Raw genomic sequence first — 14,245 nt, forward strand, 5'->3', positions numbered from 1 at the left:
AAAAAAATTAGAGAAATACCAAATATGCAACAAATATATTTTTTGCAACAAAAACTTTTACATTAAATTCTATAGTAAAATATGGAAATTTCATTAAATTCCGGAAGTGAACTGTCTTGAAAGCCAATTAGACACCCTTCATTTTATTTTTTGAAAACAAGAGGATTCTATCTTCATTCTATCACCCAAATTATTACAAACTAAATATGTTTTCTACATCTCTGTTTTGGGGCCTCAAAAATTAATGACACATTCAAACTGAGTCAACAAGGTCACGACAAATAAAAATAAAAATAAGAAAACGCACAGCAAGACAATTTGAACTTTCCACCATCAACTATCTAAGTAATTTACCATTCATTCACGAAGACAGCGGCATATCAGAAGGTGGCGAAGAACAACAAAAAAATAAGTCACTTATATCCCAGGGATAACGCTGGTATTCATATTTCTCTTAAGTACATCACTCTCCATAATATAATCTTACTTTTAAGTTAGGCTAGCTAAGCCGTTTATGAGATGAGCATTTCTTGTGTGTGTTACTCTGATTTCTGATTTCAATGCCTTTTGCACCGGGTATGGATAGAACGTTTATAAACATACCAATTACTGAATACTATTCATTGATTACCTGTTGCGCCAGTTAACACTCCATGCCCTTACACCAAGAAATACAAAGTTGATCTTTAAATTACTACTAACAATCAGAGACAAGCCACTAATACCAAGGTACATATTGTGGTTTCGCAAATTATGAATTCACAAATTTATGACTCAGCCTCCTCTTCGTAGAGTAGCTGTACCGAAGCACAGCAAAGGCGCAGTCTGACCTGACGCTTCTACTCTCATCAAAGGACATTTTGTAAGCATACTCCTCAGCTCGGGTAAAGGAAGTTCCTCCTTCACCAAGCCGGTCCACGACAAAACCAGTTGTTTAGCATGCACTAAATGTGTATGTTCGAATGAAGCTTACTCTGGTCCTCAATTGACAGTTGGTATATTCCTAGCAACCTCAGACACAGGCTGGACAAATTGAAAAGAAGGAAACCAACAACAATGCGCCTCGAAACCCCAAACCATAAACAACAGACATTACAGTATTTACAATCTATGACTCAATGTCGACAATGCCGACAACCCTCAAAGAACGTAACCTGCAAACTCCACAAATCGGCATAGAAGTATCTCTCCATAGCTCTTGCCGAACAGAGATCGCACATGAGTAGAGCAAAAGAAAGAGCGAGAGAATATAAAAAACTAAACAACAATCCCAACCACATCATTATCAAATTAACATAAGAAGAAAAACCAGCAAATCGAATATCCATAATGAATGGTGTGCACTTAATTCATCTGGTGTAAAAACAAAAAAATCTCAAAAACATTTGCATGTTCCATATTAACAGACCAATAATGACCAACGTACGACCTAAGTTGCTCTCTGAGCTGCCTCCTTGGCAAGAATTCGCTCTCTGATCTTCGTCTTGGCCTGTGACTTGACACCCATGATGCCACCGCCCCAATGCCTTCTATGCTCGTCGTACTTCTCATTGAAGTTCGCCTGCGTCCATCAACCCCATTTTCAGCCACACTCACCCTCGCATTCTCGACCTCAACCCCAAATACACCATCTCATTCTCTAAATGAAACCACTACTCTTTCCACACGTCCAACCAATTCTCCTCTGACCCCATGTTCAAAACACCACCACTACAATCTTTACAACCACCGCCACCTCCAAAACTGCTAAGCATAACATTCTTTCCACACGCACCTTCACTGCTTCGATGATCTTCGAAAACTCGTGCTTGTCCTCGTTTTTCACCGCTGTCAAACACAACGCTGTTGCAGTCTTCGCGTGCACAATCTGTTCACACACCACAACCCCCTCTCCTTCAGAAATCCACTCACTTGCCACACACGCTCCGCTTCCTGCATTACATCACCCTACTCATCCTCCTCCATCACTCTCCACTCTATCCATCCACATTGCCCACTCCACTCTCGTCACTTCACCTGTCCCAACCGCGACTTCCCCTTCACGATGCAGTACGGCACGCCCATCTTCCGGCAAAGTGCCGGCAGCCACACTACCAGCTCGATCGGGTCCACGTCGTGAGCGATCACCACCAGCTGAGCCTTGTTCTGCATTGTTCCAACCCCTTTACCCAGTCAATCCCCACTCCGTCCCACCGTACCCCTCCCAACACATGCCTCACATCCGCTTCCGCTTACAATCCCCCACATCGCACCCGTCTCACATCCAACCCACACATCCATTGCAGCTCATTCAACCGCACCTGCTCGATCAGGTACGTGATGTGGTTGATTCCGTATTTCACCACCACAGGCTTCTTCGACTCCACGCTCTTGCCCTCTGCCTCAGCCTTTGCCTTGTTCAGAAGCCGCTCCTTCTTCGCCGCCTTGTCCTCAGGTCGGTACTCCAACAACAACTTGAACAAGCTCGTGGCTGCATTCATCCACCACAATCGCTTCAACACCTCTCTCACATTGCCACCACAACAGACCTATCGAAAATCCACCCCACAACATTACAACCCTCCAGTTCGACAACAGCGACCTACCAAGATTCTTGTCCAGAGTCTTCGTGAACTGGTTCAGAGCCGGAGGGACTTTCAAACGCTGGTTCAAAACACGTCGCTGGCGCTGAATGCGCACGTACTTGGGCCATTTCACGAACCGGTGGAGGTCCCGCTTGGGCGGAAGAGCTCCTCCAATACCAAACTGCTTCGGCCTCTTCTCGAACAGAGGGTTCACAGTCTTCACTGGAGCCTGCTCCAATCATCATAAATCCCCCTCGTCGTTATTAAAATTTAGTGCGTCACATTTACAGGCGCATATTACAGATTACATCCACACAAGCACCCTTCGAATCCCGAGACACAAAAATCAGAGAATCCCTAACCTGCTTCTTCTGCACGGGAGCTGCGACCGGAGTCTTGAGAGTACCCCTCTTGGGAGCCTAGACAGGAACCACCAAGAGCTTCGTCAGAAAATAAGAAACAAAACAGAAAATAATAATAATAATAATAATAATAATAAACCTTAAACCATGGACGAGAACAAGGAAGTAAACTTTAAAGCGTGAATCGCGAAACTCCCATACCCATAGACAGCAACATTCATTCGGAAATTGGCGACACTGAAAGGGAATAGCCCAAAAATGAAAGAGGAGGAGTGCGATGATGATACCATGGCGAAGGGCGAAGGGGGGGATCAAGGCCGACGCAGAGCAGAGCAGAGCTGAGACGCGGGGGGAGGCATGCCCAGCAAAAGAGACAACCCAGTCGGACTCCGCCAAACTCATTCTCTGCTCTCCCTCGAGCCTGTCCCAGCCCTAATCTCTCGTAGGTTTGGCAGTTAGTCCGAGCCTGCTGGGTTTCGGTTCGGATGTAGGTTTGGTGCCTCGTCGGAGAAGTGTGTTCTAATATCAAGTTTACTTTTTGGTGATTTTCACCCTCCTTTGAAATTTGGATGATGTCTAAAACCCAAATTCGACAAGATTGACCTGAACTGATTTGTTTGTTTTTTTATTAAAAGATGAAATTTTCGTTTTTGATAAATAAATTTAAATAACAAAAAAAAACACAAAACAAAACAAAACAAAAACAAAAACAAACAACAACAACAACTTGTATATGGATATGACGATTACTATTAATTAACAGGAGCAGCATATTTGTGTATGGTTTAGAATAAGAACTATAGTATATCTACATAAAAATTCATTTTCTGTTGTTAACTTTTGGAGTGAACCCACTTGTATCTCTGTGAGTAATGACTGACTTTACAATTTACAAGTAATATTAAATGTATCAGCTGTGTATTTGGGAAAACTCAAGAACTTTTATCTATTTATAAGTTTTAATTTTTTTCACTAAAAAAATATCAAATAAAATACTTCGTTATTTCTTTTTTCTTTGTTCCTTTTCAAGTTCATCGTATAAATCATCTCTAGACAATGTCATGTTCATTATATGTTAATCGCCAGATAATATGTATTTCCTTCTGATCTTGTTTCCACAATACAAAATACTGTAGAGACTATTCAACAAAAAATATACATATATTACAATTAATTCTATTTGAACTCTTAATTTTTAGAAGTAATTGAATCCATGACATATTTGCATTAAGGATCATTTAGTTGTAATAGAATTTCTAGAATGTTAAATTATCATGGAGTCACTTCATTGGGGAAATATTTTTTATTTTATTTTATTTGTTCTTATTAAATTCAATCATGCTCTTGATCACTGGTGTTTTGCAAAAGCCTTGAAACGTGATTAACATTTATCCTTTTCAGAAATCCTATGCACTTTGAAATTGCTAACTTGGAATCGCATGCTAAAGAATTCAATTGAATATGCATAATGATCGGTCATTTGTAACTCAACAGGTTTGATTGAATGATGAATAGGTTTTCTATTGTTTCAATAATGAAAATGGTAGGTCCAACAAGAAGGGACTTAGATGTGGCAGACAAGCTGCAGGATGGGCTGCGGAAGTATCTTGTGTAGGATATATTAACACATATATAATATATATTAGTAGAATATTCAAATGCATACAGGTGTACACAGTGACCCAAACAATTGTGTCTGTAGTTTGTTACTTACGACCTGACCTTCATGTATCAATCCTACTGTTATTATTATTCAATATAGAATTATGCAATTCTCCCAATCTCTAATAATTCTACATGATATCAGAGCTACATCATGATCATCCATAATATTCATATGAAAAATGCCAATACATCAACGACCAGATATAAAGATTATAGTTGGTGCTAAGTCTCCAATCTTTCATTTCATAGAAGACAATGCTCACCCTGCACAAATCAAAATATTGCGTGTAAATATAATAGACATAGAAGTATTTTCAACAATATTTTCAACAATATTTTCAAATTTATAAAGAATGATGAATTTCAGTATATAGTGAAATCATACCACTAAGGATGACACACACGGTTGATATAAGCTATGTTTCTTAGTTTGATGGATCTCACTTTAACATTTGGCAACATCAATTATCATTAGTTTTCAAAGCAATTAAATTATGGTCAATAGTAAGTAGTTGTGAATCTATACCAATTTACACCAATTGTAGCTGAAATAGCTCCTAGTATCCCACCTTTGACTGCTATAAGAACAAGCAGTATAAATTAGTGGCAGGACAAGTATGCATTTTTTTTTTTCCAATTATTAATAATTGAATTGAAAACAATATTTTCTACTATATAGAATCATATAAAACCTTAAATGATGCATTAAAAAGTATTTAAAAGTGTATTTGAAGTACAAGATGCAATTGCAAAAATGTATCTTAAAGACACACTCTTCAGATGAAAGAGAATGAGGGAGTAATTAAACACATTCATGTATTTAAATCACACCTTGAAAAACTACTTGTAACATGGTGTCCACTTCTAAATGGTGAAACAATTTCAACTTTGATGAGAAGTCTGCCACCATCTTACAGACCATTTATTAGTTTTTTAATATACCAACTATGTATTACTCTACAATCACTCATAATAGATTTAATTCAAGAACAAACTTTACCAAAAGACATTAACTTCCAAAAATACACCAGTCCTTTATGTAGAAAATAACTCTTATAATAGTAAAAATCCTTTTTTAATAATTCAATTCAATTCAATTCAATTCAAACAAAACAAAAAAAAAAAAAAAAAAAAAAAAAAATCTTCTTAACCATTTGAGAAGAACATCTAAACTTTTTGATAAAGTGTGCTTCTATTATTTAAATAACTTGGAAATAAATTTCAAGAATGCAAAACACTGCTCACTCAGAAAAATGAAAACAATCAAATATGTCCACAAAACCAAATAAGCTTTAAACAGTTGCTTTGATATCTCAAGAAGATTCTATATCTACTTGATACATAAATTTTGGAGCAACCCAACATATGTGTGATTAATTTAATGTTTTTTACAATTATACAAATATAACACTTAACAACTTATATACTTAGATGTTGACATCACATCCTATTACATAGAAAGACATGGCAATATCACTATCAAACTTTCAAATGATAGAAAAGAAATTACTTGAAGTTTAAGATGTTGACACTATGTAATGAATCCAAAAACATTATTGCCAAATAAAAATCAAACCTTAATTTATATGAATTAGATATCACTAAAATATCTAATTACAAAACATTGGCTATATCAGCTACTATACAATTGAACAAAGTCAATTTATGATATTAACAACTTGACCATATAAATCAGCACAAATTGAGATAGCTTTAATTATTGTCAACTAACAAGGATACTTTTGATTCATAAGACATCAATTTTTATTATTTGTGAGTTGAAGGAAAATATTTTAAAACCAAGTTTTCAAGAGGAGTAGGAAAAAGAGCTTCACAACTTTTGGATCTTATCTATTGTAACATATGCAACTATATGCAAGTTGCAACTCATTCTAAATACACATATTTTATTGCTTTTATTGATGACTTTTCTAAATATTATCATGTCTACTTATTAAGATATAAATTTAGAATACTTGATAAATTTATGTATTACAATTTTTTATATAAAATTAAATTAATTACAAAATTAAAACCTTACAATCTAGTTGTAGAGATGAATATAAATTTGAATTATTTAATAATTTTTATAATAAATATGGTATCAAATAATAATTTATAATAGCTTATATATTACAATAGAATTTTCTCTCAAAAAAAAAATAGACATCAGTAGAGGTAGTTTTATCTATGTAGCTTATATTCATTCATTTAAAATAATTTTGGATAAAGTATTTGTTTCTCTTCTAAATTTATCTTTAAAAATAATTTTAATTTCTTAATTATTTAATATAATTTAACATATTAAATAATAAAATTTACATTCTTTTTAAGGTATAATTTAGATTTTATTTGATAAAAAATATTAATCAAAAGAAAAAAAGATGTGGTATAAAAAGAAGAAAAAAAATCAATAAAAATGAAAAGAAAAGAAAAGACTTAGTATAAAAAGAATTAAAAGAAAGCTAGTGTAAACAAAATTAAGAAAATAGGAATTAGTGTGAAAAGACAAAGTGGTTAGCTGCCAATGTGTGAAAAAGAAAATGTACTTAAACCCACATTAGGTTTTTATGGTATTTAGAAATAAAATAGTTTTACTAAGCTCAAATAACATTAAATAAAATTTAATATAGAAAAGCTACAAATAGCTACAAATACATATTATAAATATCATAAGAAAAATCATGATAAAGAAGTTATAATTAATATTCTATTATGTCATTTTATTATAAACTTTTGATCTACTAATAAGTTATAAGTCTTATAAGGAAGATTTACAAAGATCTTTAAGATTTACAACACAAAGAAGAAAGAAGCTTAGAAGACAAGATTGACAATGATGACACATGCAAATATGTAGAAATTATGTTCTACTTCAAAATGAATGACATCAATGGACTCCTTCAATATTGACAAAGACATGATAGAATATAAAGAAAAAATTAAAGAAGAAAAATATCATATATAGGTTTAAATTTTAAATGACTAATCTCCATTTCAATTTTATCTCAATCGTAAGAAACTTATATCAAGGCTATAATTTTTAGAAGATAAAGAACAATCTTCATCAAAGGTTAATATAGTTTCATATTAGAAAGAAGTATTATATATAAAAATAATATGAAATATTGTATGAGTTTGATTTTAAGATTTTAAGAGATTGTTTCTTTTTTTATAAGCTTTTTAGAAAGCTCTCACATGCTCCAATAGGAATTAATATAAAATAAGAGTATTTTTTTGGATAAAAAACTAACCACTTTTTAGGATTTTTTTTTTGAAGTTCTTTTCTTAGTATATTCTGAATTTAGATTTAAGATTTTGATAATTTTTTCCTCTCTTTATAAGCATTCAAAAAAGCTTTCACTTGCTTCAAGAAGAGTTACCATAAAGTAGCGGTGCTTTTTTAGATAAAGATTAAGTGAACTACTCTGTAAGATTTTTTTTTGGAGGCTTTTTCTTAGTATATTTAGAATTTGGTTTTGAAATTTTGAAGAGTTATTTCTCACTTTATAAGCTTTTTAAAAATCTCTTATTTACTTTAAGAAAAATTAGTAAAAAGCTGTGGGTTTTTTTTTTTTTTTTGATAGAAAAGAGTCAGTTGCTTTTTGCTAATATGATTTTTGGCTTTGTTTGCTCATAAAGAATGTTATTGATAATTTTAGGAAGTTAGATTTTGTGTGTATATGTGAGAACTGAATAGCCCTCTAAAGAGCCATTATATGCTTAAATTTAATGAAGTAAAGAGCTATAGCATCTATTTGATTGAAAAGAAGTGTCAATTGTGACATACAATCAAGAGCTACTATATACAAAGAAGGTGGTGGAATTCATTTGAATGAAAGATAGTCTTTGATCATATATAATTGCAACTAAAAACCATGTGTTTTTCTAAAGCAAACTCTCTTATTGTGACATTTGATACTATTATAGAGAAAAGCTTTAAGGCTATCAGGTTGGTCAAAAGAAGATGGAAGATACAAAGTAAAGAGATTTAAATAGTAGAAGTGATCAAAATCTCATAGACAATTTTTTAAGGATTATTCAAATATTTATGGACCAATAAGTTACCAATGCAAATGAGTAAGGAGCCATCAAAGCATTTAAAGGTCTAATTGATAAAATAAAGACGTTTGATGGAAAAAATATCATTAGATTTTTTAGGATCTAAACCTGTAAAATTGAAATCAATCAAGTTGTAGAAGCCAAAATAATTGAGATCTTTGATATAGCAATTGTTTTAAAAATCAGAAAAAAATGAAATACTTCTATGGGAGCATTTATGTAAATACATGGATTAGATTTGAGAAAAGATTTAGACATGAATACTTTGATGAAGACATTGAAAGTATGTCTAAAAGAAGTTTTCTTGATAGGATATACATATAATCAAATAAACATATAATACCAAATAAGCTACTAAAGGAGTTTGAAAAGAAATTCAAACAACTTCAATTATCTAAGAAGTGCCTTATAGAGCTCAAGAAATTAGAATTGTTTTAGCAAGCTGTAGGTGAGACATTAGAAGATAAGATTGCTTTTCTTTCTTGAAGATGAAACAAAAAAAAGTGGTTTTACTACCAATTGAAGAATATTAGAAGAATCTAAGAGCATCATTGTTAAGCAATACTTTGTGAAAGCTAAAAGATTATAGGTCAAAATAAAAATAACATCAATGATAGCTGTGAAGATTCTAGCAACAACTTTGCTTATTTCTATTCCATCAAGCTCTTCAAAAGATAAGACTATAGACAAAGATATCATCAAAGAGTTAACAAGGAGAATAGAAGAATTGAAGATAAAATTAAATGCATTAAAGAAAAATACAAGGTCAAGTACTTTATGATTGACTAAAGGATCAAAAGAGTTTGTAGTGAGATGCATTTGGTATAATGATTCAAATGACTAATGTAGTGATTGTGGATCATATAAAGATACCATGAAGAGTGGTATTATTACCTTTAAAAGAAAGAGAATCAAAGATGTTGTAATTAATGAGGTACTAGAGATTAACTTTGATAGAGATGGCTTAAAGAAATTGATAGAAGATAGGTTGAGAAGAAGCAGATCTTCATGTAATAATGAGATAGAGAATTTTATCATTGAGATCGAGCATAACAAAGTGGGAACCTCTATACATATATTTAAATTAGTGATGGTGATGGGAGTACAAATTGTCAAAAGATTAACTGAGTGGAATGAACTAGTTGACACAAATACCATCAAGGCCTATTTGATAAGTGACCATGGTGACAAAGAATCTTATGATATATTAGTAGAGGTCAAGAAGGGTAAAATTGATCAAGTAGAAGAATTAATTAATATAAAAAAGATGCTAAATAGTACAAAGATTATTTCAAAAGATGATTTAGTAAGTAATACAAGGCAAAAAGTATGACATTCTACTTTACATCCAAGAAATAATATTCTGCTCTTAAAAGAGAAGTGGGAAGAGAGGATGAACAATAGCAAGGACAAGGAGAAAGAAGACAATACTAAGGAAAATGATAATGTACGAGCCTAAAAACTTCAATTTAATATCAAATCCTCTATTGACATCATGGATATTTTTGAAGTAAAGAATTAAGATACCAAGATTGAGTTTATTTTGAGAGAAACTCTATCAATGACAAGAATTCGATAAAAAAATAATTCAGATAAGTAAGCCTTCACTCAAAGAAAGGTAATAAAATATAAAAAAATAAGTATGTATATTCAAAGAGAAACTCGAATGGCTATTGCTAGAAGACAAGAAAACTAAAGACCCTTGAAACTAGATGAGCAGCAAGAAAAGAATTGACAAAAGTGAAGAAGGCTTCACTCTTGTTTCTACATATACTATTTAACTAGAGGCTACATGGCGACATTCTATAAGACCTCTAAAATGTGTTGACTTTGTAGAACACATGCCTTGACTTACAAGGCAAAATTTTCTACGTGTGGACCACATTATTAACTTGGTCTTCAAGCTAACAACATGTGTGGTACATTGCCAACTTGTTGACCACGTTTCTAATCCAAAAAGTCAATTAAAGACACATATAAAGCCAAAGTAGCATCTATAAAGCTTCTAGGCAGCTTCCATATCAAATACTATAGAATTAACTTACTTTTATCTACTTTTACTTACTTCTACATATTTATATATGTAATTATTGGCTTATTTGAGTATATCCGTGACATTACCCCCTCCCCTTCTAGGGACGAGTTCCACGAGGAGCAGTCATCATATGTTGAAAAAATCTATGATACGACGAATTATATTTGTCACATACTCTGATCTTTGTTCTCTTCGAAGATGATTGATAAGGCCTCTCAACCATTGGCAGTGTCCCATACCAAGGCAGGAAGAACACCCAGTTATTTGATCATTGTTGAGGCCTTCATAACTTCCTTCGAATAGAACATTTGGAATACCATCAAGAATTGTTTCTACCTCTAGTAAAATCACCAAACATCAGGAGTCTCTTTCCAAATTGTGATACTAAACGTGTTGTATCTCACCATCAATTCGATGAAGAACATGTTGTTCTTGAAGATCTTTATCTCAATTGCATCGTCCTGAAGTTTGTGACAATCTTAATGTCTTATCCGACAAGTCAGCAAATGAAGGCTCTTGAGTTGAATCCGTTGGTTGTTGGTTCTCCATCTCCTCAGCGTCACAACTATAAAGAAGTTATAAACAAGGATTGAAAGTAGAATGTTATCTTGACTAGATCTTCTTTCTTTTATGAAGAAGATTTTCATCTTGATTTTGATGGATGTCGTCGATGAAAAGTCTCCACCGCCTTTATTGCATTTGCAAGATTCTTTATTGGCTTCCATGGGCGTTCACTAATATCATATCCGTGCCAATGGACAAGATATTGCAATTTATTTTGGCACCACCTTGAATCTAAGACTTCTTCTATTTCAAACTCTTTATTATTGTCCACTTCTATAGGAAGAGGTGGAACTTATCATCTTCTTAGTATATCCACTATCTTGTATGATTCAAGAAGAGAAACATGGAATATTGGATGGATTTTCATTGACTCTAGTAAATGTAAATGATATGCAACTGGATTGATTTGTGTAGAAATAGAAAATGGTCCAAGCCTTCGATAGTCCAACTTTTGACAAGGACAAGTGGTCTTGATGTTACGATAAAGTAGCCATACCTTATCATCCAAGTGGAATGGTGGTTATTTCTTTCGATAGACATCTACATTGACCTTTTGATTTTCTTAAGCTTCTTTTAACTGCACTTTCATTGTTGCATGTAGCTCTGACAAATGAATCACCAAATCTTTCCCAAAAGGATTATCAACTTTTAAAAAGTCAAAAGTATGAAGTCGTGGATGATAACCATAATTAGCAAAGAGAGGTGTTTGTTTATAGAAGAATGTAATATATTATTGTAAAAAAATTTTGCCAATGGCAAAAGAGTTGTCCAATCATCCTATTGGTAGTTAATGGTATATCTTAAATATTGCTCCAAAACTTGATTAACACGCTCCGTTTGTCTATCAGTTTAAGAATGGAACGTCAAAAATAGTTTTATATCCACTTTTAGAATCTTGAAAAGAGTCCGCCAAAATCTTGATATAAATTGAGTTCTCTTATCAGATATAATATCTTTGGATAATCCATGATAGCGATAGATATTGTCAAGAAAGACCTTAGCTGTTTCTTCACATGTGATAGATTTTGTATATGGTACAAAATGTGCCATCTTGGTAAAATGATCTGCTATCATGAATATAGAGTCATAAGAACCTGAGATTGAAAGATCTATGATGAAGTCCATAGAAATAGAAGACCATGGTTGTTCGGGAATGGATAATGGTTGAAGAAGTCCAAAAGGTTGATGACGAGGAGTTTTTGATCTTGAGCAAACATCACATGATTGTACTAAATCTTTGATTGCCTTTCACATTTGAGGCCACCAAAAATCCCTAGATATTAGCTCCAAAGTCTTATTGTATCCAAAATGTCCTGGTGTTGGGAAGTCATGACGAGCTTGAAGAATACGTAACATACTTCTTCTTCTACAACATATAGGCATCCTTCAAAATAGAGTAGGTTGTTCTTGAACTCGAATTTAGAAGGGTCATTTGATTTAGAAGAATTATTCTTGATATCATGAACAAGAGGGTCTGAAGACATACTAAACTGGACTTGCTTGAGAAAAGTTAAATCAACAGTCAATGTTGATTTTATCGCTAGAAGATGGAATTGTTTTGGCTTCAAGATAACCATTCTTTGCTGCTCCAAAGCTGCATCTCTTTCTTTTGGTGCAAGATAAGAACGTCTAGACAAGACATTAGACAAACCATATTATTTTCCTGGCCGATAAGTGATGATGAACTCGAATCTTGATAAAGACATGCTCCAATGACCTTGACGACGATTTAATACGCGTGTTGACGTGAAATACTCAAGGTTCTTGTGATCCATATAAATAATAACTAGACTAGAAGTGCTTTCTAGATAATGATGCCATTCTTGAAAAGAATCCATAATTGCAAGAAGTTCTTTGTCATGGATCTCATAATTGATTTCTGTTGTTGAGAATTTTCTTGAATGAAAGGCTATTGGATGAAAATTATCATCTGTTCCCATTTGTAACAAAACTGCACCTAGAGCAAAGTTTGATGCATCTGTTTCCATAAAGAACGCTTTGAAAAAATCAACATGATACAAGATTGGTGCAGAAACAAACGCTATCTTCAAAGATTCAAAAGTAACTTCCGCTTCTTGATTCCATTGGAGTTTGTCTTTACAAGTCAAACGTATAAGTGGAGCTGCAACTCGACAGAAGTCTTTGATGAAGATCCGATAGTAGTTAGCAAATCCCAAAAAGCATTAGATATCTCTTACCATTTTTGGAATCTTCCAATCTATAATAGTTTGAAATTTTTTAGGATCCATCATAAGTCCATCATTTGAAATGATGTAACCTAAGAAATAGACTTGAGTAGTGTGAAATATACACTTTTCTATCTTGGCATAGAATCCTGCATCTCTTAATTTTTGTAACACATGACAAACATGAAGTTCATGTTCTTTTGGATTCTTAGAATAGATCAGGATGTCGTCTAGATAACAGACCACAAAATCGTCCAAAAACTCTCAAAAAGCATCATTCATTAGATGTTGAAAAGCTGCTAGTGCATTTGTAAGTCCAAAAGGTATGACGTTGTATTCAAAATATCCATATCTAGTTCGAAACGCAATCTTCCATTCATCTCCTTCTTTGATGTGTACTAGATTGTATGCTCCCCAGAGATCTATTTTTGTATAGATTTTAGCTTGATTTAGCTGATCAAGAAGTCCAGATATTAAAGGTAGTGGATACTTGTTCTTGATGGTGATCTTGTTGAGTCCTCGATAATCAACACACATCTACAATGATCCATCTTTTTTCTTCACAAATAGAATTGGAGCTCCTTCCAGAGATTTAGAATGGCGTATGAAATTCTTGGCTAGATTTTCTTCAATATACTCCTTGAATTGAGTCAACTCGTTTTGTGATAAACCGTAGATTGGTCCAAATGGTGGTCGTACTCCTTCTTAAAGGTCAATTGAGCAATCTTAGGAACGATAATTCGGGAGTGTATCCGCATTCTTTTTTTCAAATACATCTTAAAATTCTTGATATTGACTTGGAATGCC

General features: G+C 33.2%; 1 protein-coding gene across 1 annotated transcript; it reads right to left on the bottom strand.

Annotated features, from left to right (window-relative positions):
- Positions 1-1,321: 1,321 nt before the first annotated feature.
- Positions 1,322-3,287, bottom strand: LOC112290213 (large ribosomal subunit protein eL8y). The gene is made up of 7 exons (XM_024536282.3): positions 3,214-3,287; positions 2,927-2,983; positions 2,586-2,793; positions 2,301-2,470; positions 2,017-2,145; positions 1,775-1,867; positions 1,322-1,561 (listed from the first exon to the last, which is right to left on the bottom strand). Exons 1-7 carry the CDS (start codon positions 3,214-3,216, stop codon positions 1,430-1,432), a joined length of 792 nt encoding a protein of 263 aa, XP_024392050.1. The 5' UTR covers positions 3,217-3,287; the 3' UTR covers positions 1,322-1,429.
- Positions 3,288-14,245: the final 10,958 nt, after the last annotated feature.

This window comes from Physcomitrium patens, chromosome 13, assembly GCF_059467195.1.
Source record: "Physcomitrium patens ecotype Gransden chromosome 13, ASM5946719v1, whole genome shotgun sequence".
NCBI classification, from domain to species: domain Eukaryota; kingdom Viridiplantae; phylum Streptophyta; class Bryopsida; order Funariales; family Funariaceae; genus Physcomitrium; species Physcomitrium patens.

Coding starts and splice junctions, on each gene's coding strand:
- LOC112290213 (XM_024536282.3), bottom strand. Junction 2,471..2,585: donor GACTCTGGACAAGAATCTTG/GTAGGTCGCTGT, acceptor GGATGAATGCAG/CCACGAGCTTGTTCAAGTTG. Junction 1,868..2,016: donor GGAAGTCGCGGTTGGGACAG/GTGAAGTGACGA, acceptor GTGTGTGAACAG/ATTGTGCACGCGAAGACTGC.